This window comes from Copidosoma floridanum, unplaced genomic scaffold, assembly GCF_036245765.1.
Source record: "Copidosoma floridanum isolate Cflo_tuat_1 unplaced genomic scaffold, Cflo_Japanese_pri ptg000035l, whole genome shotgun sequence".
Classification (NCBI taxonomy): domain Eukaryota; kingdom Metazoa; phylum Arthropoda; class Insecta; order Hymenoptera; family Encyrtidae; genus Copidosoma; species Copidosoma floridanum.
The window spans coordinates 4,673,725-4,701,399 of NW_028321912.1; the positions used below are offsets into that span (position 1 = coordinate 4,673,725).

Consider the following 27,675-nt stretch of genomic DNA (forward strand, 5'->3'; position numbering starts at 1 on the left):
CAGCCCAGTCAAATCCTGCGAAACGGCCTACACCACCCTCATCGTCCACGCGGCTTTCACCGCCTGTACGAGCCACCCCAAAGAAGACGGTATCGTTCAGCTCGCCTCCTGCGAGCTACACTGGAGGGAGAGTGGATGTGGCCCCACCGTCCAAAGACACGGGGAACAAACGAAATCAACGCAAGCAACAGCTAGTCCCACGTCAAGTCTTCGCAGCAGCACCACCGTGCAGTGCTGCCACCACCGCACACTCCAACTACTACGTTTCTCTCAGCCACCTAAGTGTGGCGTACTAGCGTGTTCTCGCTAGTAACGCACAATCCTCTACACGAGACACACGCGCTCCTAGTCAGCGACACAATAGTCGCTTGTACATTTGAGACTAATAAAGGTTCCTATTCTTGTAATTACTCCGGCGAGTCATCATTTCTCGCCCTACAAACTCCTCCGGCCTCCTCAACTAAGGATAGCTCCCCAGCTAGTTCCAAAGGAATACCTATACACGGTAAAATCGCTTAGACATGGCGCAGCCAATCAGAACTGCGCTTCACTGTCCGCCACACCTATTCATTTTAAATCCTCGTTTTATTGAATTCTCAGCGATATGTCTTCTCTGCATGTATCAACTGTTTTTCTTAACTCATTATAGAAACACACACTCAAAATTCTCGTTATGTATGACCATTAGCACTAATGTCATTAGTGATATCTCTCTAGCTTATCACTGACAAAGCTTAGGAAACTATTTTAGAAGTGATACGTGGTATATGTACTTACGTTTTGCTCGTAAAAAGTAGATTTGAAAAATTTTACTTTTAGTGTTCCTACAGTACAATTAACATCTTCTGTTCTACGATCAATCCTAGTATCCAATATTGCTCTTATTTTTCCTTAAACAGTGAATCTTGAAGTAAAATAGACATAAAGATTAAGTGTTTTAGCAAAACCGTACAGCTCTCGGATTTCTTCTACATTAATGTGCAATACATGAAATTTTGAATACGTAATCAGGTTAGTTTTTATTTTCTAAGATAAATATTTACAGTTTATTCATTCACATGGATAATTTATAAAGAACAATTTAAAATATAGTATAATACGAAGTATCCATATAGTCTACAAAGTAATATATGCATAACTCATTGTTTGAATCACTGATTGGCCACCATCTTTGGCTTGGTCAGTAATTGGCTATACGAGCAATAATAGCCCTTACGGCATCAAACGTTTTTTAAAAATTTTATAATTATTTTGTTATGGACGAAAGAGTATCTAAGAAGCTCTCAATAACATTCCGAAAGTTTCTCTTGATAATTTTAAAAATTTCTTCAAGTAGGAAGGTGTAAAAGCAGCTCAAAAACATATTTTATGAATTTTTGTTAGTTTATTATTATTGGTTTGCATTATTCACATTCAGTGCCAAAAGTGGCTCATTATAAAATTAAAATATTTTTAGTATGAATAAAATTTGCAAGAATCATACTTGAATGTCAAGTAAATCATCTTACGAAATTTCAAACCTTGTTGCCAGGTAACTTTTTTCAAAAAGAATCACTTGAAAATTTATGTTTAACGTGGGCTCTTAAAGGAGGCCATTCAATCTTGATAACATTTAATATAATATCTTCCAAATTAAACTCTTAAAACTATAATGTACTCAAAAAATATATATTACCTCTTTTACTGTTTCATGGTTTTGGCTACATTTTCATAGCCCTTTTCAAACTAAATAAATCAAAATAATGTGTGTGTAATTGCACTTGAATTATAAATATAATAAAGTAAAATTGTAAATCTGATTAACAATAAAAAATCATGATTTAAATCATTGCAAGTATTACCAACTAGATTTAGTTATCATTGTAACTTCATCTACAGTTTCTCAAATGTGTCACTGTTATATTCATGTATTAGGATTTAAGGAAAATTATGCCACTCAGCGTTTTTCAACACCTACTTGTGTAGCAGTTGATCATTGATTTTTCAAATAATCATTGTTGTTTATCGTCAAGTGATTCCTCGGTAATTTAATAAGCTTCTAAACCACAAAACTGACAAAAATTGATCGATAATATTAATAATAAAGAACAAAAGATTGAAAACAATTTCACAGCTATAAAGATATACTAAAAGCAAAGTAAATCATTAAAAACTTGAGATCTGCTTAGAACGGCACCCGATATATTGATGACAGTTCTAAGTTATGTTTCTCGTATTGAAGTCATTGCTTGAAATGATTGTAAGAAAATTTTTAAAGTTTTCAACCAGAACAGGTCTTTTTGAACTACTTTTTCATAAGATGTAGTGTTAAAATATGTAAATTTAAAGTCGAATTTCGGCATCAAAATTTAATCATGAATGTATGGGATGTATGGGAGTATCAATAACTCCAACTTTCAACGTTTTCGTAAGAAAGTTGATTTTGGCATGGCCTCCAAGCGTTGAAAAATTATTGTAAAAAGTAAAACGAATTAATTTGAATAGCATTTTTTTTTAATTTATTTTCGTTTCAAACATATTAATGCTTATCTTTTTACTTACAGAAAAATAAGCTTAGGAATAATAACTATCACGAAATTATGGAGAACGTATATTGCGAAATATGTGATCGACCTTTCAAGGATAGAACAACTGCAGACTTTCATATAGTTTCAATCCACGGCTATGGTGGTTTTCCCCCCATCATCACTAGACGTAAGAACTAAGTATTAATCAGACCCTAAGACATAAATCTTGCCTATAAATAAGACCCAAGAACTCCATTTTTTTACTTTTTGAGTTTTAAAATCAGACTAACGTGAGTTCCTTTATTCAAACGAATTGAAAAATAATATTTTAGCTAAACAAATTTAAGTTTGTTTGACTAAAAGTACAATAAAATGATTAATAATCTCTTACATGTTATTTTACATAAATACTCAATAAAGAAAAGATCTGAAAAAAAGAACATTATAAAGTCAAACGTTTTTTTTTTTTAAATTGATGAAACTGAAAATTTAGTGACAAGTTACTAAGAGTTAGTGCATGATATTAATTAATTTTGTAGCAGATTCCTTTGATACGTAATAAAATCAACATTTTCATAAGTACACAGCAACTAATTTGTCCACGATTTGTTTTTTGTCCAAAACAATCAACAATACAGCGGTAAAAATAGCATCAACCAATACTTCGAATGACGGAAGACGGCTGCTTTGCAGTGTATGTGGCTACTTTTTTTCGGACCTTACTAAACTACGTTCACACGGAGGTTGCTCAAAAGGTAACGTTCACAAATTTCAAGCACACCCAGCAATATTTCATTAGTCCTTGTTATGCTACAAGGAGGATTTAGAAACATTTAAAAAGGTGCTGATCACACTCTGTCAAACTATACGCGACTTTAGTATGGTTAATGCCAGGAGTACATAAAAATATGAGTCAAAAATAAGACACTTTCACAAGGATCACACTCATTTTCACACCTATTAGCACTATGGTGTCAGTGACTTGTTAACTTTTGAATTTTCATTTATGTCACACCATCATAACACGACTTGAAGGTCTATTTACTACTTTATGAACTTATTTGTTAGTTTACTCTCAGATGAGTTCTATTTTAAATTTTAGGTAACTTAAGTATTTTTTTCATTTTGAAAAAGTATTTTGATGTAACAAAATATTGTTATTCATTGTATTTGTATTAAACTCGATTTCTTTATCTGGTTTCAGCGAACTGTGCCTAACAACAGAAAGTGACCTTCGAACAGAAAGATGGAAGCTTGTATTCCACGAACATACAAGTTTAAGAAGATTCAATGATAAAATGGAAAGAAACGTAAAAATTAAAATAACAGCAATAGTAAAAAATATGCTACATATAGAAGAATAAACACAGAACATAACGATCTATGTATAACAGTCAAATGGAAAATAATATGATTAGTATAATTGTCACATATAAGTTCATAAAAATGTGTAGAAAAAAACAGTTTTGCAGTAACAAATTGAAGCCTTCTTGTTTTTTTGATTTTCACATCATAATTTTACCAATAACGCCACTTTATTGCCATTTACATTATTCGTAACATCAATATGCTGAAAAATTGTAATAAATCGTCACATATTGTACTTGTTAATAAATAAAATACTACAAAGTACACCACAAAGTATTCAAATCTTTATAAGAGCGCTCTTTTATGAAAATAATGTAGCATCCTCCCTCTCGGCTTTGCCAGAGAGACCTATTGTGTGGAGCACCTTTGTGTTAACAAATGAAAAATGTACTGAGATTATCAAAACTTCAAAGTTTAGCATCGATTGTCAATACTTTTTCATTAAAAAAGTAAATCCAAAAATTATTTCTACTGATAACTTGCTTATAAAACTTTCTAGTCCTTATATAGATTTAAATCGTTTTTTATTTATTTATAATAAATTTTGATTGTTTTTTTTTCCAAATCAAATCTAATTCCTTAAACTACAAAGTAATCGTACCTATGTGATTTAAATAACTTAATTACATATTTAATGAAAAACAAAATCAATTTAACGTGTTATAATATGAGTATAAAAATAGATGTTATTAAAAAACGTTTTAAATTTAGAGACCATGTATATTTTTAACATTTTTTAAATGGTTTATCAGAGTTCTTACAAATCCTGGAGAGCCTTTAAATCCAGAAATCGTCAAGGACTTTTTTTTTTATTCTGGAAACCAAAAAAAAATCATTGAGTTAACTTGGATATTCCGAAAAGACAGTATTATTTTTATTGATTTACATAAGTCGGGTACAAGCGCAAACATAAAACAAAAAAAAATTATGGTAAGTATATCTGTTTGGATCTATACTTCCTGTATCTCAGAAATGCTTGATCCTTAAAACATGCACTTATGGATAATCCTATTGTTTACAATATTTTATGTTATAGTTCATGTATTTTAAATTCATTTCAATCTCTGTGTTGAATCTTGTAAGTCGTTCCCGTTGTGTTTTTATAAGTGATAAGCTCATTATATAAATTTTATTTTTTTGTACTGCAAAATTTGGCCCACAGATTTTTTATAAATTCGTTAGAAAAAAGCCACATGAGATAGTTCATAGTTATTGGAATTTGATGGTCCGATATGACTGTGTACTTAATTATCAGAATTGAACTTATAAAATATATACATAAAAACAATAACTAAGAAAAATGTTTGTAACTCAAATGTTTTCAACAAATGGCGTATATAATCTGAGATTTAAAAACTCAATTATCTCAAAACTTGGGATTATTAAGCCTCTTAACGAGAGGGGCAGTCAACAATATAATTTATTCAATACATTACAGAAAAAAAAACTTAAAAAAAATCCATGTAATCCAAGATTCTTAAAACACCCATTTTTATAAGCTTATTCATGTATACGAATTTAAAAAATCAAAATAACTTAAATTATTACGACCTAAGCTGTCGAACCCCAATACTTTATTTGAAGTTCGTATGAACAATAGATTTACAAAAGTTTAAATTTAAATAGTGAGTGATGTATGCACAAATGTATACATGTAATTCACACATGAATGTACGGTGGGAAAAGGAAGACGCAAACATGCACTGACTAAGGAAAGACATTTTTTAAAGAACCTTTTATCTTCATTTTATTTTAGTGGCCATAAAAAATGCACGCATGTACACTCGGAAATTCAAACCCAGGATTTTTCACGGTTAAAATTGAGTCTTTTGAGCAACGATTCCGCTATAAACGCGAGGACAGAAACCGTCCAGCCGATGTACAAGAAGTAACACACATTATGAAAGATCGATCTGTCGGTGTAGTCAGACTCCTTGGGACTGTGCTTCCACATGCAAGCCCGTTGTTTTCTGTCCCTCTGCACCTTCGAGTTCATGAAAAAGGTGAACAGCGGCTCTATCGTCTCGATGTACGGCGACGCCTTCTCGTAGATGCGGATGAAAACTTGCCCGTGGAACGGCTCCTTGACCATTTTCATCAGCCCATCGCCGGAAGCCGGACCATAGTTTTTCAAAAACGCATCCGACAGATCCATGGGCGCTACGCAAATGACGTTTCTCGTCTTCACCAACTCGTTCAAGCACTTCTCCGAATCTCTCGTCATGACGCTGCGCTCCACTATTTTCTTAATCACGTCGATATCGACGTTGCGAACGCCAGTGTCTGTACATATGGTCATGTTCGAGGCCAAAACGTCCTTGTAAGAGTTCAACTCCTGATGGAGACTTTTTATGTTGGAGTCGGTGACGGTGGAAAACCAATCGACGGATTTGCTCATGCCCAGCCACACCAACACCAGGAATATTGTGCGTTCGGTTGTCGTTTTTGGCTTCGAGTCCGTGCTGCCCAGTATGAGGATGCAAAAAATCCGCAGTGACCCCCAACTTTTTTTTTTAAATCGCAAAAAACGAGTGAGCAGGTGAAACACGCAAACAGTGGCAAGGAGGGTTATCAAAGGGACGATGATTCCGTTGGGTATTTCACTTTTTTTCGAATAACGTATTGGAACGAAAATTCCAAATCTGCGAGTTGAAGTTTCGCCGCCGTTCAATACTTGCCCGTACGATTGGATGACCTTGAAGGGGTAGTACCAAGGTAACATGTTCACTTGGTTGTTCAGCTTTTCGCGCATCGCGGCATACCGAGCGGTCTTGTTGTTTTTCGGTAGATACGTTTCTACGTAGGTTAAACTGAAATTCAATGTTTTCGACAATTCTCTGAATATAAATCCGGGGATCTTGGACAGTTCGACGCCTTGGCCGTTTCTTTTTATCATTTCGAAAACTGGGGGCTGATCGTACGCCAGCACTTTGAACGGGTAACCATGGAAATCGTTTAATTTCGACGGAAAAATATCACAAGCTGATTTTAACGTTCCCGAATCGAATGTTTTCGTGAATGGATTATAATTCAAGTAGTCGATACGTTGATTGTTCATGATTTTTAACGCGCTGATGTTTAGAAATTTCAAAGTCCAAGCGTAAGCTAGTACGTTTTTCAATTCATCACCGAAGATGAGCTTTTCACTTGTGGCTATTATTAAAAATTTAGGCCGAGGTTTGATTGGTAATACTTGCACAATGGCATCCATGGCAGTATAAACATCGTCCAAGTATTTGTCAGCTTCGTTTAAAAAAACAACGTATAACGTTGCTGAGGACAGTTGAGATAAAATGGCATCTAAAGATGAATAAATTGACTCCAAATCAATGGTGTATGTTGGTATTTTACTAGTTAACAACTTGTGATGCATGTCTGTAGTTGATGAAACATTTGTGAACATTACGACGCTATGCGGATCCAGAATGTCTCTTATTATTTTCATCAAATTATTAATACTGTTCTCGTAACATTTTGCAATGATTGGGCACATCATACAAATCAATGCTAATCTTTTTATTGAACACATTTTTGCTGTCGTATGCTCGTTGCTTTTTTAATTTTTACATCTGCAACAAGAACAATCCCATGCAGGTATATACTCACAATTGAAACGTATATTAAACGTGGAAACAAATTTTTACCAAATATAATGGACACTTAATTAATACTTTACATTTACGCGAATACGTGCGTCTACTTCACATTATGAATCTTTTGTATATGGTAGTAATACTCATGAAAACCTGTACAGGTGCACATTTTTACTTAAAGTGATATCGTGTTGGCATTCAAAAAATCACTGAGAGCAACGGAAATTAATGGAACTCTTTTGTCCCTCCCTTAAAAGCTTTTATTTCAATTACTGTTTCGCTTTCATCATTACCACGATGTCGAAGGAATCAAATTGTTTCCTTGTTGAACTTGTGACTTGCTGAATTCAAGTACTTTGAGCGGAAATGAACGGAAGTGGATTGAAAAATTACACGCTTCCAATACGTCATCCTTTGGGAGCACGTATTGAGTTAAACGCCCAGACGAATAACACTGATTAACAAATCATACCCTGACCCTATTTTTACTATAAGTTGCCCATCCGAGAGTTGAAAAAAATGTTCATTTTCAATAATTTTAATCGACAAAATAATGTAATGTCATAGTGTTTCGATAGAATCTATATTTACCTGTTTCTGAGTGAATAATGGAGAGTTATGCAAATGAAATTGAATAAAAAAAATTTTTCCTACCATAAAATGAAAAACAGCAAACGATTTCTTGGTATAAACTTACTCAAACTCATTAACCGATTCTATTTATACTTTACTTTTGAAAAATCATTTGATTTATTAATTTTTGATTAAGAAAAAACACGTTAAATATTTATAAACTAATAATATGCTAATTAATATTTTTTGTGAGAAACATTTTATTTATTTTAGTCAAAAATTATACTTATTCATACTGATCCGATCTTTTTTTGTCAATTTTTTTGTGTAAAAGTTTCTTAAAATATTTATGTGTCCGCAGGCGATAATTGATAATGATTATGTGAAAAATCAATGCTTGGACATTCGGTATATCGGCAGAAGTTTCCGCTTCACCGATCTCCCGATTTCGATAAAATTATTGTTATCATCGATTTACCTAGCTATACTTAAATCCAAAATAACGAGAAAAACCCTCAAGCTACTACTTTGAGGAATCAATCAAGCCCAAATTCAATGCAATTTGTTGCAAATTAGTTGAGAAAAGTTACATTCATGATCATAAAAGAGTGTTTCAATGTACATTATCTCAAAAATGTTACTTTTCTCCAAGAGTGATGCATCGAATGGACTGAAATTTGTACAGGTTATCTCTAAAATAAAAGTACAAATGCGACTCTTCTTATAGTTTTTGTATGTATTGAGTTTCAAATAAGTTTCGCGAATATAGGCTTTGGTTTTTTGTTAATAATAATAATTTTAACGTATAAATCGCAGAAAAAGGGTGTCACCCTCAATAAAACCCATGTTCAAAGGATTTTCCTCGTAGTACCATAATAACATTATTACGAGTAAAGTGAGCTTCTTGGTTTCAAGGGTGTGCCTAGAAAAAATGGGATATTTTTTGACGATTTTCTCATGTACGTCCCCATTAGTTTTTTGTTAAAAAAGTGCCAAAAAATTAGAAAAAATTTTTTCAACCAAAAAACGTAATTTTAAGACTTATTTATAAAAATTTTTAACAACTTTGTTGCGTAGTTTTTCAAGATTCCACCCTCGAAATTCTAATTCAGGAAAGAAAATTATAGTGCTATAAAGGAACCTTGATGGAACCATAGACCTCATAATGTTACGGGAGCCCCCGTGGTGCCTGGACTAAATTTGGAGGTTTTGGAATTAAAAGAATTAAGGTGGCTCATTACGAAATCGAAATACCTTAAGTATCAACGAAACTTGGAGGAATTATACTTGAATATGAACCGAATCACCTCTAAAATTTTAAAGCTGTGTTGCCGGGCAATTTTTTAAAAACAAATCTCTTACAAATTTATGTTTAAATTGGGCTCTTGTGGAAGGCCATACAATATTGATTTAAAATGTTACGATATTTTCCAAAATATACCTCAACTCTTTGTATACAATTAGGAATTAAAAGTAGAAGTCGTAAGCTTCTCAATGATATCGAAAAAATTTGGGTGTCCCACGTAATATTTTTGTATTAGCTATCGAAAAGGTGATTATGTCTGAAAAGACACAGGTTACTTGTGCTATGGCAGCGCCATGATCGGATGTTTGTAGGTCTGATGGTCTGATCGTCTGATGTCACGCAATCAGATAGTACACGTGTGATGAGGCCACCTTAAAAGAATGAAATTCTGAGGTGATAGAGTATGAAGTTATAATTAATTTCTAGATAAAACTTTAACAGTTTCAGGTTTGAAAGCTTTTTTTTTTTGTTACTGAGTTTTGAAGTTATGAAGCTATAGAGTTATGAGGTTAACAATATAGAGAAGGAAAGTTATGGAGTTTAATAAGGTTGTCAAGCATTGGTGCTTATTAGTTTTAGCGGTGTTTCCTGTTTGTTTGATTATGAAAAAAATCAGACATGCTTAATTATATCGGATGTTGATCTCAAATTTGACTTGGTATTTTATGTAGTAAAGTAAGATTAGATTAATGGATAAAAAAAAGCTTTCAGTCATCTTATAGTCTCAGCAAAAGTTTTTAATCACCGATTTACGTACATTTTTATAAACTAGCCATTACATAGTCGTTATTAAGTACTACGTGTACTATAGTAGTAATAAAATAAAACTATCCCATAGGTGTGGTGAAAATATTGTTGTTGCTGTTGTTATTGATGTTGGTGTTGCTCGGCTGCTGACTGCAGGGGAAAAAAAAGCATCGGGGACGAATTCCTTGCATGCCTTGATCCTAAAACAAAAATAAGAAAAATATTAAGCTTACAGGTACAAACATTAGTAGTATAATACTATTTTCACATCTATGAACTTTCCGTTTTTTGCACATATTGGAGTCCTGTTGTGACAAATTAACAACGCCCCTTTAAAATAGAATGCACTAAAAATTTCAGATCCAAATATACATAAGTGGTTCTTGTGAGTTTTATTTTTTTTTTGTTCGGGAATGTTTGATAAATTTTTGGAAATAAATTCTTAAAAAACCTTATAAACAAATCAGAGTTGACTTACAGATAGACTTCGGCATAATTATTTTGTAGATTTTTAAACACATAAAAAAAAATTTCCTTTCCTTACGACAAATAACTTTTAATTCGTTACTCCTAAGCAGATGGGCACAATACATTTCAGATACTAAAGTTAAATGTAAAGTATTTCAGAACAAATATCAAAAAACATTTTTAAATAAATTGAATTTCTTTTTTTCTTTAAAATTGCAATGCATTGTTTTCGTAAGAAAAATTTTGTCAAGCACTGTATTACAAGTAGTAATGTAAGGAAAAATTTTTCAACATAAAAAAGCAATACTTTTTTGCAAAAAATTTGATTTAAAAAAAAATTGTAAAAGTATCCATACCCAAGTGTGTTTACAGAAACACAATCGAGTGCGACTGTACAACCAAAGTTTATTCATGGGAATTACACTATTTCAACGCACATGTGTATCACACGTTTCGTACAAAAGTGCAGTACTGTGAAGGTATATTCTGTCACTGGGAGCGTGTCAACTTTATGAAGCGAAAAGAAAAACGTGCCAGGAAAATAATATCCTGACAAGATGTGAAAAATAAAACGTGGCTCCTCAAAATATTGACGGAACGCCTTAGCGATATAAATCTAGCAAGTCTGTAAGTATAATACATATTATTAACTACCACTGTTAGTCAGCTTTCCTCGTAAAAGGGTCAATTCGCTTCATGCAGCAGTTTGAGACAACGCCACCTGAAGCGGAAAATTTGTCGATACTAACTAACAAGAATACACAGCCCTTATGGACAGTAATCTGTATTATAAGCATTTATTTCCACAAAAACGTATCTTTAATAATAAAAATAAGTATTTTTAGTCCGAAGTAGCATATTAGTACCAAAAAATGCTTGTTTTTATAATTTCATGAAAAAAAATTAAGTATGAGTGAGTGTAATAAATATTACATTCTAATGTGCTGACTTGAAAGTACTTTTGAAAATATACTTAACATCTAAAGAAATTATGTCAGCTATTGAAGATATACATTATTGTTGAAATAAACACTTGTAACAGATGATTGTTCATAGGAGGCTGATGTGTATACTTGTTAGTCTACATATTTCCCCCTGAAGGTGGCGCTATTTGAAATTGTTACTCGAAGCGAATATATCGCGTCAGCAGTTCCCATTTTATATACATATAATGGCATGAAACTCGAACACATATTATTATAAGTTATCAACAAAAATGACAAAAGCTTGGGCAGTATCAATGACCCCCTACATATTGTGAACTTCTGAATTTCCAGAAACATACTTTACGGCCGTTTGTACCGGCAAATTAGTTCTCTTATCTTTACTCTGGTGAACTCTGGACAATAAATGTACTTTTCTACGTACAGTGAGTTGGAAAGAAAAAAAAAACCATAGTTGCCATTTAATATAATAGTTTTACAATGTTTTGATAAATTCATTGAAATGTATTACCGAAGACGATGACGACGAAGAAGTTGACACGGAAGATGAGACACTATCATCGGCCAAAGGGGCCGTTTCTTCATCGGTTCTTTGACCGAAGCTTAGCAATACTTGCACGGAAAAAAGAACAAGGACGATATAGAACGAGACTACTGCGTGGGATCGCATGGTTTTCTCTATTTTTTATTCCCTAGGTAGAAAATCACTTGCAGCAGTCGATACTGTAGAAGTAATCGAAGGATTCACGCGACCAAGTACTTATATATTTGCGCGAAAAAATATGCCGTAAAAGATAAAATAGGTTAATTATGCGTCGCGACGTTAGAATTTTATCTGTTGGATTTGCAATTGAAAAATTGTCTTTTTTCAAAGTGAAAAATCGGTGAACTACTATTTCAAGGTTTCGTTTGCTTAATGCTTGTGCTTGGTATTTTTTTGATAAATTGAAGATAAAACAAATCGTTTTGAGGTCATGTTTTGCATCTCTTTTATAGTTATAGTTACAGTAGTAGATTATACACAACCAATACTTGACGATCTACTTCAAAATTAATTGGCATATACACTTTTTATGTTACTTAATAGACTTTTTGTGTTCATTACAATAAAAGTACAAAATTTTAAAAAACATGACTAAAGACATGTAGAAAACAAAATTTATCCACCGGTTACTTTAGACTAAGATATTTTTTTAATAATAATTTTATTACATTTTTCAGACCCTTTTTATCCATAATACTAACGATTTCAGTTATTGGTGTGATAATTAAAGCTGTTGCAATCAACGTTTTTTAAAAAATTGAATTTTATTCTAGGTACTAGCCAGACCCTGCGATAAATTGAAAAAAATGTCCACATTTTTGAGTGTTAACTTGAAGAAAAAAAAATAATAATAAATTGTTCAATTGGTTCCCTAGTTCTAATATTATATATGTTACCTGGTGGGAGTAAGTTTTGATTATACTCCAATCTTTTCCTACTAATGTGTAACAATCTATGTTGTTGCGATACATTCATATTTATTAACTAAACACAATACAAAAATTTTTTAGAAGGGATTTAAAACAAAACATTTTGTCATTGAGAATTCAAAAAATAGTTAACTTTTTGCAGCTCCTAGCATAATCTTTTAAAATCCAAATTTTTTTCACTAAAAGAAAAAATATCTTTTTTTCATACAAGTTAAACAAAACACTAAATATTGATAATCAAGTGATACGTCCAAATAATTAAAAACAACGTCTTATGGTGGTACTGTCATATTTTTGCATTAATTAAAAAACAAAAACAACGTTTCAGCTGTTTGAACAACGTCACAGCTCTCATCAGGTACAAAAAGCTCTGACTCTTACCAAAGGGATGTAAAATCGTAATGTTTTTTTTACGCGCATCACGATTTTACATCCCTTTCGTAAGGGTCACAGCTTCAAATTTTTAGAGGTGATTCGGTTCATATTCAAGTATAATTCCTCCAAGTTTCGTTGATACTTAAGGTATTTCGATTTCGTAATGAGCAACCTTAAGTAAGACTTTTCTATTAAATTTTACTTTTTATCATACAATTTTAAAAAATGACCGTTTCGGAATTAAAATTTTTCGGAAAAAAGACACCCCTCCCATAGATGTATTTTTTTTTCAATTATCTGCAACCAATGACTCATACCCGCACAACCGTTTCCCTCCCCTGGTTGCAGTTAGTCTATATCTATATGACTGAGGGGCTGTCCACGGGATTCAAAGATTCAAGAAATAATAACGATTCAATTAGAATTTGAATCTTGAAGTACAAAAAAAAATTTAATTTAATTAAATAACCTTTTAAGCAATCAAGCATCGGCGATAAGAAACCCAATAGTTTATCAGTATATTTATTAACAATATCTGCCTTACTGAGTAAGTAGCGGTAATTAAAAACCCAACTGTTTTTTTGGAATTAAATATTAAAATAATCTTTGAGGCGAGTAAGCATCGGCAATTAGAAACCCAATTGTTTTTCACTAGATTTATTAATAAAATAATCTTTTAAACGAGTAAGCATCGGTGATTAGAAACCCAACTGTTTTTCACTGGATTAATTAATAAAATAATCTTTTAAACGAGTAAGCGTCGGCGATTAGAAACCCAACTATTTATTTGACAATTAATTAAAAAAATAATCTTTGAGGCGCGTAAGCATCGGCGATTAGAAACCCAACTGTTTTTCACTAGATTTATTAATAAAATAATCTTTTAAACGAGTAAGCATCGGCGATTAGAAGCCCAACTATTTATTTGACAATTAATTGAAAAAAAAATCTTTGAGGCGCGTAAGCATCGGCAATTAGAAACCCAATTGTTTTTCACTAGATTTATTAATAAAATAATCTTTTAAACGAGTAAGCATCGGTGATTAGAAACCCAACTGTTTTTCACTGGATTAATTAATAAAATAATCTTTTAAACGAGTAAGCGTCGGCGATTAGAAACCCAACTATTTATTTGACAATTAATTAAAAAAATAATCTTTGAGGCGCGTAAGCATCGGCAATTAGAAACCCAACTGTTTTTCACTAGATTTATTAATAAAATAATCTTTTAAACGAGTAAGCATCGGCGATTAGAAGCCCAACTATTTATTTGACAATTAATTGAAAAAAAAATCTTTGAGGCGCGTAAGCATCGGCGATTAGAAACCCAACTGTTTTTCACTGGATTAATTAATAAAATAATCTTTTAAACGAGTAAGCATAGGCGATTAGAAACCCAATTGTTTTTCACTGGATTTATGAATAAAATAATCTTTTAAAAGAGTAAGCATCGGCAATAAAAAACCCAACTGTTTTTCACTGGATTAATTAATAAAATAATCTTTTAAACGAGTAAGCATAAGCGATTAGAAACCCAATTGTTTTTCACTGGATTTATTTATAAAATAATCTTTTATTGATTTAATTATTTAATTTAATTTTATTGATTTAATTATTTTATTGATTTAATTATTCGTGCACTCAAATAGGGTATCTCTTTTGATGAACGTCAAACTAAAATTATTTTTCCAACAAATAATCAGATATTTTGTTTAATAAATTAAAACTGCAGTTTCAATTGACAAATACTGACAAGCAATTCGTGCTTTTCTGAAAATTGTCCAGTACTGCTCGTAAAAAGATATTCCGTATGGTTATCCTGCCAGTGGAATCGGTATCTATTTCAAGAATGTGTGGAATCTGCAACAAAGTCAAACAGATAGTTTGTATACTCGCTCAAGACTCTATCGCTCGGACAACGAAAAATTTATTCGTGACAAGAAAAGACAATTAGGATTCTTTCGTGACAAGCTTATCTTCAGGTATTCACTAATAACACGCATAAATGGAAGAACAAGATAAACAGCATGTCTAGATCTCTATATATTACTGTTGTATAACTCTTTCATATTTCAATTATTTATTTGCGTTGAAGTACAGTATTAATTGTATAAATTATACCAATTAAATCAACCTTGCATATAAAATATAACTCCTATTCTGTTGAAAATTGTCCAAATTAAATTATTCTAATATTTCAACTACTCGCTGTTACATTTAATCATATTTAAAGGTGTAAAAAATAAAATGCATAATTCCACAACAAGGTCAAACACACACTTATTGATATCGACAATAACTTGTATACTAAAGAATTTCTCGTCAAACAATACATTTCATTATTTTCTACCTCTTTATGATGGTAAAATACCTTAAAGCAACCGACTCGGATTATTTGTCCTTGAAAATCATTTCTGCGCTGATCAAAAGTCAGATTAGTTTCCCTGAATCCTTTCTTTTCATCCCAAGTTCCAAAATGACTTTTAATCAATTCTCGATCCCTTGCAATTTGGTAAACTTCGCTAAGCTCTCGAGCATTTATACCCGTAATTTTCTGCACTACGAGAAATAGGCAGTTGAAAGGAATGTAGTTGTTGGAGAAAAATTCATCAGCTTTTGTTTTTTCACTCAAAAAAATCATCCATTGAATGTTGTCCGTTACAAACCACAAGGATATTTCCTAAAAGCGTATCGCACACTCAATTACTGTGATTACAAAAGTAGTATAAAAACGTATTCAAATAAATAAAAACTGCTTAGCAAAAACTATCTTCAGATCGTGAAATCTGAAAAATGCTTCTTGTTTCTTTAATCAAGTTCACGACTACAAACATTTTTTATCAAAACAAAACAACCAAAATTAACATAATGCTAACTTTAAGAAACTGTTTCATCTCTTCGGAATCATTCATCAGCACGATCAAGGTATTCTGCAATTCAGAAGTATCAATTTTCATCTAGAAAAAGAAGTATCAGAGAACGTTAGTGGCATATAAATATTTTAATTAATGATCAGTGATTATTACGAAAATCATTAAATAATTCTAGTATGATTGTCTGTCAAATCATGCATGTATTAGATGAACTAAATGCATAAAAATGATGGTTCTTCCTCGAGTATAAATTTTTATGTTTTACCGAAATGTTAAAGTCAAATATAATAAATTATAAGGCCATCATCACACGTAACAGCGCAATGTATAAAATATTTTTATGCTTGCAGAGCCCAAAGATTTTAATTCAAGGACTATCTTGTGTACAAATATAAAAATAAAGCTGTTTTTCTTCTTATGGACCAAATGATCAAGTATATAATCACTTTCATACGCAGCACAAGACAAACTTGACTTTTTATGCTAATAATTATTTTTACCCCGTCAAATAGTAATGTAATGCGTCTAACTACTTTTATTTTTAAATAAAAGCCACTGTGTACTGATAATGCCTGAAAACGATCTCGGTGATCCTTTTTAAAATGTACAATTAAATAATATTAAATGTTTTGTTCAGAGATTTTTTTTAAGTCAAAAAAATGTATCCAGTTGCTAACTAAAAGTTTTGTTTCATTACCCTTGATTTAAAGACTTCTATCTGATTAAAACATATTTTTACCATCGGCAAATAGATTTTCATGGTATCAATAAGTTTATTAAGCACGTGGTATGGATTGAAAAAAAAAATTGCAAAAATTTGGGTGCGCACAACAGCGCTTGAGCCAGGTATTAGCTGACCTGTCATCCCTAGTAGTTGTTATTACAATCTTCTAAGACCCTAAGTGAGGCTCCTGGCTCAGTTTCCCTATCCTACTTTCTATCTGACCCTACAGTCCCTCAATGTGCTACTTATGATTCTACTTTAGATCTAGGATTAACTCTACCTTATTTCTATTTTTCTTATTCTATCTTACACCTATTTTTTTATTCCACGTTATTTCTAATTATTATTCTAATTATTCTACCTTAAGATCTACTCTTATTGTTCTACCTTACATCTAGTCTTACTACTCTACCTTAAATCTATGATTTTTAATTCTACATTAAAATCTATTTGCTTACTGACTAAGGCTTATAGATTAATTAATTTCTACCCAACACCGCTTAAAAACTACGTCGAAGGTTGGGTCTCGAACCCGGACCTCCTGGCAACTCAATGTCCGATAGCTAAGGCTTTCATACGCACTTAACCACGCAGCTACTGAGCTCTTAATGCCAGGCTTGTTTAATAGAAAATTTCAATCATTAGTTTGGTATAGATAACAAAATGCCTGTAAGTGAGATATTTGTGTATGTGTTAATTGCTTGGCGTATCGGTAAGTATATCTATATGCCCGACCAACTTGACTGTAATCGGTTATACAGATATACTGATATCATGCTAGGCCCACATAGTTATCAAATTTCTCGTTGGAGGGCGCCGTTTTTGCAATGCGATTGAGGCCCAGCTGACACATAATGATGTGCAAACGTAGCCGTGGGTGTTTGCTTAAAATAATTACAACGTATCATCTTATAATATTGCGTGATCAATTTTACAAAAAAATCATCCGTTACAGCACATAGTTAGAACGAAAAAATTTTTTTTCATATTTTACAGCCATTCTAACGAACCATGCGTATCATAGCTCTGCATTGTCTTACTCTCTTGCATGTATAAGCTATTGTCAGTGACATATTGAAAAACCGCCATTAATTAATTGTGAATAAATTACTTACACAGCAATGGGGCATATTAATTATTTTATATGGCTTTTGAGCCATTAGACCACAGTTTGAAATACGCACGTGAGGAATAATTTTCCCCCGGAGGTGCGAGCCAAGTGAGAAAAGGCCGAGCCTCGAGAACAGCTAGTGCTTAATACACTGCAGCCTAAAATCACTATGCTATTGCCGTGTAACCGTGGCCGCGTTATGCTCTACAAAAATATATGCATGTCATCATTTTTATATCCACTTACGACTATGTTATCGATACTAGCACCTCAAGTGGAAAAATTTTGAAAAAAAAGCCTCGTGTTTTCACACCCATTTTTTTGAAGGGGCTAAGTGTTCGATTAACGAATTTTCATCGAAACTGACCAAAATGACTAGATTCTCACATCTCTCTCAACCATCAAATATCGTACGGACAACGAACGAAATTTTTCGTGGAGTTGCCCATAGACGCAGCCACTCCGCTCTCCTCCCCCGCACAAAAGGACGAGAGCTGGCGCGCGAACGTCATCATATCGAGAGAGAGAAAGATACATTGCAAAAAATTGCATGCGTGCGCGCGGGTTTCCATTAAAGGGTCTCCTGAAGGGAGGCCGTGTAAAACAATATGACGCGCGAGGGGAGCGAATGGGGGGCTTAATTAATATACCGCTCGTGTGTGTGTTTATCTTTGAATTGAAAGAACGAACGGAATATTATATGTACCATGTGCGCTTCGTCAGGAGATATAAGTATTTCAATGTATATGAAAAACAACTTTGGGTGCAGAGAATCTCATTTCGTCATTTATTTTTATTCCTTTACTAAAATAACTATGATGAAATATTTGTGATAGGTATATATGAAACATTGAAACTGTACACACGTGTGCGATTGCCTCAGTAAATTTATCTTATCGTAAATGCCGTAGGTAATACGTATAACGACGCATCAAGAGATAGTTTTTCGGTTTCACCCATATAAATAAGAAAAAAATAAAAAAAAAAAAAAAAAATACACAAATACAATGTCGCGTACACACATTTTGGTAAACGAGTGAGAATTAGTGTTATGATGTAAGTTCGGCGTTGGTGCCTTTTTTGTTTTTGTTTCTAGTTATAGATACGTTCCTATCTTTGTTTTTTAAAAAAGTGCCGAACAAGCTACTGCGTTATCTCGCTTGGATACCTAAACGTTGTGTACCTGCATGAAAACCTGTATAAGAGCGAATCCTCGGAAAATCTCCATCAAAATCTAAAAAAACCTACCGAACTAAGGTTGAAATTCGTTTTTCTTGGGTTTTTTGGGGACATTTTACACTGGAATTGGAAAAATGTTATACAGTTTTTTTTTCACAAATAAAATAGTTACCGTTTTTCGAATCTCTGAGAAAATTTTTCACTCAAAAACCGTTGGATGTAGCTGAAAAACTGCCAAGAAAAAGCCGAAAACACCAGAAAAATGGGATCACCGTAGAAGTGTTACCTCAAAACAAATAAAAAGTTTTTCTGTTTTAATTTCAGAAAATTACGAAATCAGATGTTTTAGCGAAATCCTCCATATACATGTAAAAAACGCATCTTTCTCTCTCTCTCTCTCGTTTTAGTTTCAGTCAGTACGAGACTAAAAGCTCAGCGTCGCGCACATCGATTTTGCACCGAGAGAGTCGCAAGTTTTAGTTAAAGAGAGCGGCTCTTCTCTCGTGTGTTGTTGCACATCTGACCCTAAGTACCTACTGATACAAGTAAATAATTGATTCCTTTTTCTCCTTTCTCAATTTAATTTCTATGATATTCATAAGAAAACACGTGTATGTGTAATGTACACATTGCCTGATATTGCGTCGCACACGAGGTAACCGTACTTATTCTACTTCATGACTATTGTTGTTTCATCTAAACTATAAGTACGAACTGTGAATTAAAATAGGTATACGTGTACATAGCTCCGTTTTCCAAAGTACAACCTTATGTCTCGTCAAGCACTTGGTTAGTTGAGTATTTGTGCGCATTTTACTCGTCATATATCAATCAAATGTGTCCGAGTGGACGAGAATCATTTTTCTGCTGCAGGTGTTTGTTTTCGCTTGTGTTTTTGTTGCCTGTGCCGGGTTACTAGGTATATTATCAAATTACCCCTTCGCGAGTGCCATCAAGTATTCATGTGTCTATAAATGATATGAAGAAATTCATTGTACGTAAGTAGGGTTTTTTTTTAATAGAACGAGGCATCAATCACGTTTGACGTGACGAGCTGTCAAATGTCATCCCGACTCGACGAGCTATCTCTTTTTTGTGGGTGCTTTTTTTTTCATTCAACTACAACTTTTTATTTGCTTGGCATTCGACCTTTTTTCTTTTAAGATTGAAGTGTTTAAAACAAATTACTTTGCATTGTATTTACATTTTTCTGTATAACCTTCAAACGATGGACGAAATATATAATAGTTTTCAAGAGCGTCTCTGTTAATCGAGTACTTGGCTTTTGTATTTTTGCAAATTGATGGAACTTTGCTCTGTTTCGTTTAATTAAGTTGATAGTGTACAGTGAAATCGACGCAATTTACTTGCCAAACGCTTCAAAATAGTCAATTAGTGTTAATTCTTGTAATTGTACATAAAAGTAAACAAAGTTTATCGAGCATGAAAGCATAATTGAATGAAAGTAATTAGACTTGCTGATCAGATATAAATAACTTTAGATGACCTGGATTTTCCATTGAATTTTCCACTCCAGGCCAAGTGGTCGTTTTTTGTTGAAATACATTTAAAATGGGGAATAAATAAATGTTAAGCTCTATTGGATTGTCTAATATGGTATGAATTCAATTTAGGGAATCGTGTCACTTTTTGTTCAATGTAACAGTCATTAATAGCGCTTGGAGGAAGTTTGAATTGTTTTGCTCTACATGGCTGGCTTTCTCTTCTTATGCAAATTGCTTCTTGTAGGCGTTGGAAAGTCAGACAGACAGGCACATCCTCCCACTCTTGTTAGTTATTGTATGCTGCACACTAGAAAGATGTTGCATTATGGCTATGTTTTTTTTTTTTTCTCTTTCATCACAGCAAGGAACTGGTCTTTTGAGTTTTATTGGTGTACTGAGGACTAAAGTGGGAAGCAGAAATGATAATGGTGACTACTGCCAAAGGAAGCAACGTCTCTGGACCAGACCTGCTGAAGAATGGTCAGGACAAGTGATCGTCTTGATTTGTTCGACTGCTCAAAAGTGCCATGAATTGACAGCGATGCCATTGTGATAAAGAGGACCGATTTTCATAAGTGAGTTATTTTTCAGTTCAGTTTTATATTTGTCCAATGATTAGATGATTTGTAAACTATACGTTACTATACAGTTTTGTTAAAATTAATTTCTTTCTATAAATTTCAATGTAACTATTTAACACTTCTGTTTAAACTTACTAAAGTGGGCGTTCTAATTTAATGCTACTATTCTGATTTTGAAGCTCACAACGGTTAAAAAAATTTTTTTTTAAGTGAATAGAAGCTAAAATATTACAACTATTAATTTAATAGTAACGTTTAATGAACTTGTTTAGTTAACGGCATTGAAAATCTTTTCCTAGATCATACACACTTAAAATTTCATTCATTGCCAAATCTCAGATCTCGATTGGTTGGTGAGAAGGTTCTCGGGGTGCCTTAGCTTGAATATAGTCATTCAGCAGCGCGTACAAATGAGGAGAGTGACGACTTGACAGAGGTAAATATTTACAAACGTCAATAATTCAACTTCTTAGTATCGGTACCCTGCACCGTACTAGAGCAATCAAAATTCACAACTTCCTCTTTCGCCAGTTTGACGACAGCAATCGAGCCTTGACTTTATTACCTCGTGTGTTAAATAATGCAATTGAAGCCCGGGAGCCGTACTTTGTACCACTGCTTTGTATAATTAATGCGCGTCCCAAACGAACTGCAGGATCGTGTCGTACAGCATCGTAACAGATCACAACCTCCTGAAGCCGTTAAAAAAAGTATAAGGACAGTAGCAGCCGAGCCCAAAACAACAAACACACCGGAGTTGGTGATGCGGGGATGTGGATCTGTTGCGGCCATCTGAGGAGCCGAGACGCCGGCAGTGCTGCTATTTTCGGTAGTGCTGGCTCGCACGGTTACGCTCGCCAACTCAGTTCCCTGATTCTGTTCGCCTTGCTATGCTGCTGCTTCCAGAGCACGGCAATCGTTGCCGAGGTCGCTCCCCAGCCAACAACGCCGGCGACTGTAGAGTGCAAAAATACCACGCGAGCAGGTAGCGATGCCGGTGAGTTTCTTTTTGTTTAATTGTTTTAACATACCCTCCATGAATGTGGTATGTAATGTACGCGAGGTACGTAAGGTCTGAATGGTTTATTAACTTTATTCATTGCAGATTCCCGGTTATTGGGTATCGGCCAGTCAACGCCGTCGTCGTCGTCGGTCGAGCTCAACTTGCCACTAGTGCCTCCAGCCTTTCTCAACGGAGCTCTCACTTGCCAGCCTTATCAGGACATCAAGGTGAACCACTTGTACTTCCAATTGGCCAATGGTTTCTTCCTACTGGCCCACCTGGCACCGGCGAGCGGCCTCCACGGTGTACTCTATTTGCGCTGCACCCTCCTCATAGGCTGTGCCTTCCTCGCGCTCTGGGCCTGGACAGTTGTCTGCTGGTTGGACGCCGTCCTCTGGAACGTTCTGTTTATCGGCATCGGTTTCATACACATCTGCGTGCTTCTCTATCGGCTCAGGCCTATTCGTTTTTCCAAGGAGATCGAAGAGGTGCGGCATTCTCATTCGCAATTCAAAAGTTCTGCAAAAGCCAGTCCATCTTTTTTAACGTTTCAATTTGATTCAAGGTGTACGTCGCTGTCTTTCAACCGCTTCGGGTGTCCCGGCAACAATTCAAAAAAGTACTGAGCTGCATGAAGACCATCAGACCCCTCAAGTATCAAGAGGTTTACGCTCAGGAGAAAGTCACCAAAGTTGATTCGCTTTCTTTGGTGCTCTCGGGGAAGTGCGTGTCGAGTCTTAATTGTGACGTAACTTTACATCGACTGCTCGGAGAATGATGGTGCAGTTTTTTTGGAACTGTCAAGTTGCTTTCTTTTACATCGTGAAATAACTCCGAGCAGTCGACATTAATGTTTAAGTTTGAATGTGAAAACTTATGAGCAATGTTTCATACAGGTTGGTAGTGTCACAAAATGGCAAGGCACTCCATATAGTTTTTCCACATCAATTCTTAGACTCGCCAGAGTGGTTTGGTGTTTCCACAGATGAGTTTATTCAAGTATGTACTTAAAACATGCTTTTATTTTATTTTATTTAATTTTCTTCATTCATAAATAAGAACGTATAAAAATCATGGGGACAAGGTGTTAAACGTTCGCTTGCGTTTTAATACAGGTTTCAATCACTGCTATGGAGGAATCGAGGATTTTATTGTGGCATCGTGACAAGCTAAAACTTAGCATAATAACCGACCAGTTTCTCCAAGCGGTGTTTGATCATATTCTTGGCAGAGACGTGGTGAAAAAACTCATGCAGGTAACTATTTTAAGAACTCGTTCTTTAACCATGTGAGCTCTGGACTCGCAATAAAAGTATAATACATGTACAATTATGTTTGCCGTACTCTCAGAAATTTTTTTTTTTTGTTACGTTTGAGGCAAAAATAAATTTGAACGTTGCTGAGCGGAATTATATCTCTCCGTTAATCCTTACTATCTACCGAAATTCATGTAAGATATTTCTTGAAAGCATAGCGTGTGGTGTGTCATGTTTTTACTCTCGCCTTTTTTTTTTGAAAGATCTTAAAACATTTTTTTTTAAATATTTTTTCTCTCTTTCGCTTTTTCTCTCTCTCTCTCTTTTTTCTAACTTCAATGAACAAATCTTACTAATAATAATAATAATTTCAATGCAGTACATAACTTCACGTAGAAAAAACGCAGCTCTAACACTGCATGCAAAATGGTTAGTAAAAAAATGTCAAACAACTTTGAAAAAAATCACGGAATTTCAGGTGAGCGAAACAATGGCAGCGAGTGCTCACCAGCAACAGAACGGCCAGGTGATTGGGCTGAGTGGTATGACAAACCAGGATCACGACCTTGACGCGAAGATGTTTGTTGTAAAAAAAACCAACGACAGCCAAGGCATAACGGCGCTAATTAGCCGTCAGCTGCAAGGTAAATACATCCAAAAAATTTACATACATTGCATACTGAGCCTGGTTTACGCATGCATTTTTGCATGAGTACATTTATGAAAGTTACATTGTTTTTACTTGAAATGATTGTATCATACCAAAACGATGCTTTTTTTGGAATCGTTGCTGTTATGGTTATTTATTACTTGTTCATGTACTTCCAAGTGAATGATGCATGTGACGTTGATTCTGCTGTTATGGAGTATCTTTTAGCGTGAGAGGCAGTTGTGTACGTTGATTTGTGTTTGAGGACATTTTTTATGTTTTGGATTAATTTTTTCTTACATGGTTTTCTTATGTATTCAGTGTACATAAGTTGACTATTTTTACCTTTAAAAAGATTAATTTTGTACAAAAAGTCCGTAAAATCAATTCACGGAGTCCTCGTATCTAGCGATAACAATTGAAAATAAAGCAAACCAACTTACACAGCTTCCGAGCCATGACGTAAAAAAAAAAAAAAAAAAATAAGAAAACCAAAAAATGTAACGAAACAAATCGTTACAAAACAATCAAAAGCCTGGTACATACTTACATTATATAATTTTTGCACCTCTTTTTTTCTTTTTTTTTGCCTTTGTTTCTTGTTTGCCTCCTCTTGTCTTCTCCGCGGCCTGCCCCACGCACGCAAATTACCACCACCACAATCGACCAGAGGAGCGAGTACCGCTGCTGTACTCGAGCTGCGACGTCCTGAGCAACGCCCTTCATCGCCATCCCGACCTACGGTCGCTGCCTGCTAGTCGTGCGTCCTACCTGCTTCCCCCGTATCCGAACAATGTGCGTTCCTCTCGGTAAAAAAACAACCTGATGGCCACGCTCAAGATTTTTCATTGTGTTGTTACCGTTCAACGTATACCAAAAATCAATATATATACATGTAGAGACATCGCCGTGTGTACATAATATTTATATACGTATGGTTCAATTTAAAAAAATAATATACATTTGATCGTGATGGAGCGAGCTTTGGTGGAAAACGAGAACAGAGAGAAAGAGAAAGATAGAATAGTTGTCGATATGTGCGTGACAAGGTGAGTCATGATTGGATTCTTGTTGTTATTTTTTATATCGTTTAATTGTTTTCCTTCTAAATAGTCATTTTTTTTGTATTTATTCATATACATTTATGTGTAAGTATAACTCAGCGTACATCATGCATAAACTATAGGAGCATAATAGTAATGTAAAAGCAAGTTTGAATATTTTCCATCTTTGTTGTGAAATGTTTTTGATAGTCTTTGTAAAGGAAAATTTTATTCAACAAAAGTTGATTGGCTTGGAGAAAAATTTTATACTGATTTTACAGAAAATTACTTCTTAGGGTTAAATAATGCGTCCTTGAATGATCGCTTACATCATTACTAGTACAAATTTATAAAAAGGTGCTGAGATGTAGTGAAAAAGTTGAAAAATCAACGAATACTTGAGACTATCAAAAATAAATTTTTTCTAGTCCCTAAAATTTGTAAGAGCGTGTTAAGATGTATTTTATAACAAAAAGAAACGTTAATGCAAATTCCACTAGGTTTAGCACGATGGAAAATCTTTGAATTATCAACACAATTTGTTACTTTTGTCAAGCATTATGTACCTTATTTGAATGTATCATATATTTATATGTATAATATTGTATATGCTATTACCATTACTCGTTACTTATTTAACGTTTCGAGGACTGTGCGCAATAATATTAAAATAGCAATGGACCGCATTTTATTTTTTGTTTAAGCTACCGCTGGGTATTATCAAGTCTAGGTTGTGCTTTTTAATATATTTATTTTCCTATCATTCCGCTTGCAATTAATTAATATGTTACTGTATCACCGATATTATGATGGATATTACTTAATGAGAGTGTCAAAGAGTTAAGTTGTGATATTTTGGGAATGACTTATATTTTTTAGTGCAATTGTACTGCGATAATATTTTCGTTTGATTTTGTGAAAAAAAAAAAAAACACCAACAAGTCATTGTAGTTTTATTCACAAAAATGCTTCGACAAAATTTTACTTGTATTTTTTTGTCGTCATTGTACATGTGTTAGTCAATACAAATAGATTTTGTGACGCTTCTACTGTGTCTTGCAAGTCAAAAGAAAAATGTTACTTACAATTTTAATGTTAAAAATTATTTACGTGTAAGGTAAGATACGGAAATAACACGTAACAAGTTACACTAACGTTTGAATCCATAAGAGCAATATTAGTTCAAAATTCGAGAAACAATTTTTTTCTTTTCGACATCGGATTGATTTATTTGTGTGTATTCGAGCAATAATGCTAATTTATATGACAACAATTGTGTAATAAATAATTAGCTAAACTAGAACTGGCCTTTTTATTTTGTTTTGACTTTTGTCGATAAACTTTTAAGTAATCGTAGTTTTTGTAAGATAACAATCGAGCCGTAAGTGTCGGTAAAAGGAATTTTAATCACAGAAATTTGTTTTTTCTTGCACTCAGGTTTACCTAGGATTAAATATTATTACTGTGGTAAGTTCAGCCGACAAAATAATAATATTAATCATCGCAAACATCTTCATCGGCATTTTCAAATCGCTTTCGCCTGAAAAATATTAACCGCAACTTAGAGAGAAGAAAATAGAATAGAACCATTGAATCAACCAAATCATATTCACGCACACATACATTACACACACGAAAGAAAAACTTGAGTAATTCATATTTTGTAATTAGTAAATCATTGTAAAAAAAAAAAAAAATACTTTTTTCTCTAGTAATGTAATGAATGTTGATATTTTACATGTTTCGATGATAACTACATCAGTAGAATAGTAAATGTTGCCACAGTTAATGACATACATTCCACAATAAAAATCATTCACTTTTGCACGTAAATTGATTATTATATCCATATTGACATCTGCATGTCTGCTGGATTTTATTTATTTATTATTTTTTTTTTTCACAAATTATCTCCACGCCTTATGTACGTATAGTTGAAATGTAAAACTCGCGAAAGCAATATACTATTCGATCAACATTACTTAACGATTCATGATTTTTCTTTACAATCTACAGACTCATCGAACCATTCACTCAGTCGGGTCGAAACACGAAACTTGCACACACCCACGAAAAAAAAAAAAATCCATCGAACGAACTCATGATATACATATTCATGCGAGTAAAAATGTTTGTCTAATGTTTGTCTTTGCAGCTGCGGGAGATCCAAATGCTTGGCGCTTGGGGAGGATCGAAGAGACTGATCACGAAACGCCTGTTTGAGGCTTGGAAAAAAAAAAAAAAAAAAAAAAAAAAACAACTTAATCAACCCACGTTCTCCCTGCTCCCTCCCAATACGTTCACATTGTATACCCATACATCAGTACGCATATACATTTAGGAGAAAATAATAATACCTGTTTGTACATCGTGTGAATCATATAGAGGAGACAAAAA

At 33.7% G+C, this 27,675-nt stretch overlaps 1 protein-coding gene and 2 long non-coding RNA genes across 12 annotated transcripts; 2 read left to right on the forward strand and 1 right to left on the reverse strand.

Annotated features, from left to right (window-relative positions):
* On the forward strand, window positions 1-4,104 carry LOC149373228 (uncharacterized). Of its 3 annotated transcripts, none has more exons than XR_016293433.1 (5): window positions 1-505; window positions 928-1,011; window positions 2,544-2,694; window positions 3,146-3,262; window positions 3,712-4,104. It is a non-coding gene; the product is annotated as an uncharacterized LOC149373228 (long non-coding RNA). The 3 variants fall into 3 exon arrangements; XR_016293434.1 differs by having other exon boundaries at window positions 934-1,011; XR_016293435.1 differs by lacking the exon at window positions 928-1,011.
* A 5,959-nt stretch (window positions 4,105-10,063) lies between these two features.
* LOC149373229 (uncharacterized) lies at window positions 10,064-12,222 on the reverse strand. Its single transcript, XR_016293428.1, has 2 exons — window positions 12,018-12,222; window positions 10,064-10,294 (listed from the first exon to the last, which is right to left on the reverse strand). It is a non-coding gene; the product is annotated as an uncharacterized LOC149373229 (long non-coding RNA).
* Window positions 12,223-19,666: 7,444 nt separating this feature from the next.
* LOC106644278 (popeye domain-containing protein 3) lies at window positions 19,667-27,521 on the forward strand. 8 transcript variants are annotated; one of them, XM_089597670.1, is made up of 11 exons: window positions 19,667-19,786; window positions 21,108-21,321; window positions 21,667-21,763; window positions 21,983-22,324; window positions 22,433-22,818; window positions 22,896-23,053; window positions 23,227-23,329; window positions 23,446-23,586; window positions 24,065-24,230; window positions 26,716-26,745; window positions 27,434-27,521. In XM_089597670.1, exons 4-11 carry the CDS (start codon window positions 22,099-22,101, stop codon window positions 27,499-27,501), a joined length of 1,278 nt encoding a protein of 425 aa, XP_089453796.1. In that variant the 5' UTR covers window positions 19,667-19,786; window positions 21,108-21,321; window positions 21,667-21,763; window positions 21,983-22,098; the 3' UTR covers window positions 27,502-27,521. The 8 variants fall into 8 exon arrangements, with proteins under 8 accessions (XP_089453796.1, XP_089453795.1, XP_014215196.2 ...); XM_089597669.1 differs by lacking the exon at window positions 27,434-27,521 and having other exon boundaries at window positions 26,716-26,888; XM_014359710.2 differs by lacking the exons at window positions 26,716-26,745; window positions 27,434-27,521 and adding an exon at window positions 24,906-26,581 and having other exon boundaries at window positions 19,667-19,896.
* The last annotated feature ends 154 nt before the right edge of the window (window positions 27,522-27,675 follow it).